At 47.3% G+C, this 3,634-nt stretch overlaps 1 protein-coding gene across 3 annotated transcripts in view; it reads left to right on the top strand.

Moving 5' to 3' along the window:
• Anpep (alanyl (membrane) aminopeptidase) overlaps positions 1 to 3,634 on the top strand; it is a 26,052-nt gene that overhangs the window by 20,676 nt on the left and 1,742 nt on the right. For all 3 annotated transcript variants that reach the window (XM_013512629.1, XM_005381541.1, XM_005381542.1), the window contains exons 19-20: positions 545 to 685; positions 951 to 1,032. In XM_013512629.1, the coding sequence (XP_013368083.1) occupies positions 545 to 685; positions 951 to 1,032 (223 nt within the window). The remainder of the gene's footprint in view (positions 1 to 544; positions 686 to 950; positions 1,033 to 3,634) is intronic.

Genomic DNA, 3,634 nt, shown 5'->3' on the forward strand with positions numbered 1-3,634 from the left:
ACCACACACATCAAAAAGAGAAAGCCATCAAAGATGGCCAGGCATGGTGATGCACCTCTGTCATCTCAGCACTCTGGGAGGCTGAGACAGGAGGCTCCCAAGTTCAAGCCCAGCCTGGGCAGTTTAAGAGACCTAGCAAGACCTTGTGTCAAAACGAATTAAACAAAGGGCTGGAGATGTATGCAAAGGCCCTCGGTTCAATTCCCGGGCCTGCAATTTAAAAAAAAAAGAAAGAAAAAGAGAAAGAGCCATCCTCAATGTAAATTCAAAGATGGAGCAGCCCCCCTGGCTGGCAACAGGGCCTGGGCCATTTCCATGTCAGAGCCATGCTTGGCCTGGCAGAGACCCTGGGAGCCTGCGTGGGTGACTCAGTTTCCCATCCGCAGGGGGAGGGAGGAGTGAGGGGTCCCTCAGCCCTCGTCCTGCCTGGACACTGGAGGAGGCCCAGGGTCTGTCCCTTTCACTCTGCCGCCGCTCCCACCCCACCCCCTGTACCCCTGGCCGCGGCCTTTGGTGCTGAGCAGCCTGGCTTGCTGCCTCGCAGGTACCTGAGCTACACCCTGAACTCTGCGCTCATCCGGAGGCAGGACGCCACCTCCACCATCATCAGCATCGCCAGCAACGTGGTGGGCCAGTCGCTGGTGTGGGACTTCGTGCGCAGCAACTGGAGGAAGCTGTTTGAGGAGTGAGTGCGGAGTGGGCAGGAAGGCGGGGACGACCCAGTCCCTCTTGCCCTGGGTGGGAGTGCCCTCTGGGGAGAGGGGAGCCTGCGCACTGGCCTTGGTCCTGTGTTCTAGTCCTGACTCCAGGGAGGCCTGGTGGAGTCTGCTGGGCGTGTCCTCTCTCCCCTGCTCCTGTGCACCTGCAGGCTGGGCGTGAGGGTCAGTGCCAGTGCCCACTAACATGCATCATTCCCGGGCCCCTCACTGTGCTGCTCTCCCGCCCTGCAGTTTTGGTGGCGGCTCCTTCTCCTTCGCCAACCTCATCCAGGGTGTGACCCGGCGGTTCTCCACCGAACACGAGCTGCAACAGGTGAGAGGCGCCCTTCCCAGTCAGGTGGCAGCTGTCACTCAGCCCTCACTGAGTGCACCAGCGAGCACAGGCTGAGCGGCTGGGCTTGGCAAATGTGGGCAGTTACCTAGAGAAAGATGCAAGGGTGGAGCATAGTGGCCCACACCTTTAATCCCAGCACTTGGGAGGCTGAGGCAGGAGGATCATTGTGAGTTCGAGACTAGCCTGGGCTACAAAGTGAGATGAAGGCCAGCCTGAGCTGCATAGCGAGACCCTGTCTCAAAAAGACCAAAAAAAAAAAAAAAAAAAGGAAGAAAGAAAGAAAGAAAGGTGTATCCTAGGGTTGGAGAGATAGCTCAGCGGCACAGTGTCTGCCTAGCAAGTTCAAGGTCCTGAGTCCCAGTACCAAAAAAAAAAGAATCTTGGATTTTTTTTTTCTTTCTGCATTGACTAGGAATTGAACCCAGGGCCTTTGAGCTACATGCCATGCCCAACCCTTTATATTTTTGCTTTTACTATGAGTCAGCATCTTGTTAATTTGTTAAGTTGCCCATGCTGGGCTCAAACTTGAAATTTTCCTGCTTCAGCCCCGCTGAGTGCTGGGAAAACAGACATGTACCACCATGCTTGGCTATTTACCTGTTTTACAATTGGGTTGCCTTTTTATTACTGAGTTGCAAAAAAAAAAAAAAAATATATATATATATATATATTCTTTTTGTTACTAGATGCTTATCAGATACGTGATTTGCAAAAACTTTCTCCCATTTGTTGGGTTGTCTTTTGATACACAAACTTTTTTTTGTTTGTTTTGTTTTTTTCCAGTACTGGGAATCAAACTTACGACCTTGCGCTTGCCAGGCAGGTGCTGTGCTGCTGAGCTAAATTCCCAGCTCTTGATACACAAACTTTTAATTTTAATGAAATTTCATTGCTTATGCTTTAGGTGTCTTATCTAAGAAACCATGGCTTTACCTGAGGTTACAAAGGTTCATGTATTTTTTTTTTCCTGAGTGATTGCTGTCACTCTTACAACTAGGTATGGAGTTAATAATATCCCTTAGTTATTGCTATTGGGGGCTTATCAGGTCCACAATCTCCTATATCAGTGTATGGTGGCAAAGGCTAAATAAAAAGGCAAATGGCCGGGTGTGGGGGCACACACCTGTAATCTCAGCTCTTGGGATGCTGAGGCAGGAAAAACTTTGTGAGTATCAGGCCAGCCTGGGCTACTAAGTGAGCTCAATGCCAGCCTTCACTGCATAGTGAGACCCTGTCTGAAAAAAAAAAAAAAAGAGGGAAATGCAATGATTTCAGGGCTCCAGGAAGATCAAAGCCCTCTCACAGAATTCAAGGTTCTCTCAGGGCTAAGACCGTGACCTTCTCTGGGTGGCCCATATTTTTTTGGTTACCAGAAGAAGGGAGGGGTGTACTCAAGAAGGGCAGAACCACTCAAGGACTTCTCTAAGTAAGGTATTAAGTTAATCCACCCAGAATTGAGATGCCTGAGGCTATAGTCCTTATCTAGTTGAGATCTGATCCAGGTGTCCTTGGCTGTGATCTTGTCTTAGCCTTTGAGGCTTTCCCCTCCTCTCCCCTCCTCAAACTGTGGCGGACACCCCCTTTGGGCTGACATCTTTGTTTCATCTGCCATTACAGGTCTTAGTAGGGATTAGTGACTCACGGAGGTTCACTTACTATGAGACCATTGCCCACTCCCAGACAAGCAGCCTAGGCTTTGGATAGATTCACAAGTAAACCTGAAAAGCCATTGGTTAATTTAAGTCCTGCTCAGGGCTGCTTTGTAGTGGTCTCCATCATCTAGGAATTTGATAACTTTGATTTCATTTTTTATAAATGTTTACATGTGGCTCTCCAGTCATCCCAGCACCTTTGGTTGAAAAGACTTCTTCCCCACTGAGTGTTTGTGGCGACCTTGCTGAAAGTCAGTTAACTATAAATGAAGGGTTTATTTCTGGACTTTCTTTTCTCTTTTTCTTTTATTTTTGATCTAGGACTTTCAATTCCATTCTGTGGCAAGTATTTCTCTCCTCACACCCTGCCCACTCTGCACTCTTTTGATTGCTGTGGCTATACAGTCAGTTTTTGTTTTTTTTTTTTGCAGTACCGGGGATCGAACTCACAACCTTGTGCTTGCCAGGCAGGCCCTTACGCCACTAAGCTATATCCCCAGCCCTACAGTCAGTTTTAAAATTGACAAGTATGAGTTCCTTCACTGCTCGCCCCCTACAAAATTGTTTTCATTATTCTGGGTCCTTTTCATTACTTTATGAAGTTTAGAATCAGCTTGTCATTGTCTGCAAAATATAAACTAAAACAAGAATTTTGATAAGGACTACCCTGGATCTCTAGAGCAACTTAGAGACTTAGTAATATTAATAACATCAGATCTCCTAATCTGTGGACACAGATTTGGTCTTTTTCCCTATTTAAATGTTCTTTAATTTCCTTTAACAGTGTTTTGTAGTTTTCATCATAGGAGTTTTTTTTTTTTTTTCTTGTTGTTGTTGGTTTTTTTTTTTTTTTTGCCTTTTTGAGACTGGGTTTCACTATGCAGCCAGGCTGGCCTGGAACTCACAGTAACCCTCCTGCCTCAGCTTCC

Source organism: Chinchilla lanigera, unplaced genomic scaffold (genome assembly GCF_000276665.1).
Source record: "Chinchilla lanigera isolate Chin_1 unplaced genomic scaffold, ChiLan1.0 scaffold00015, whole genome shotgun sequence".
Taxonomy (NCBI): Eukaryota; Metazoa; Chordata; class Mammalia; order Rodentia; family Chinchillidae; genus Chinchilla; species Chinchilla lanigera.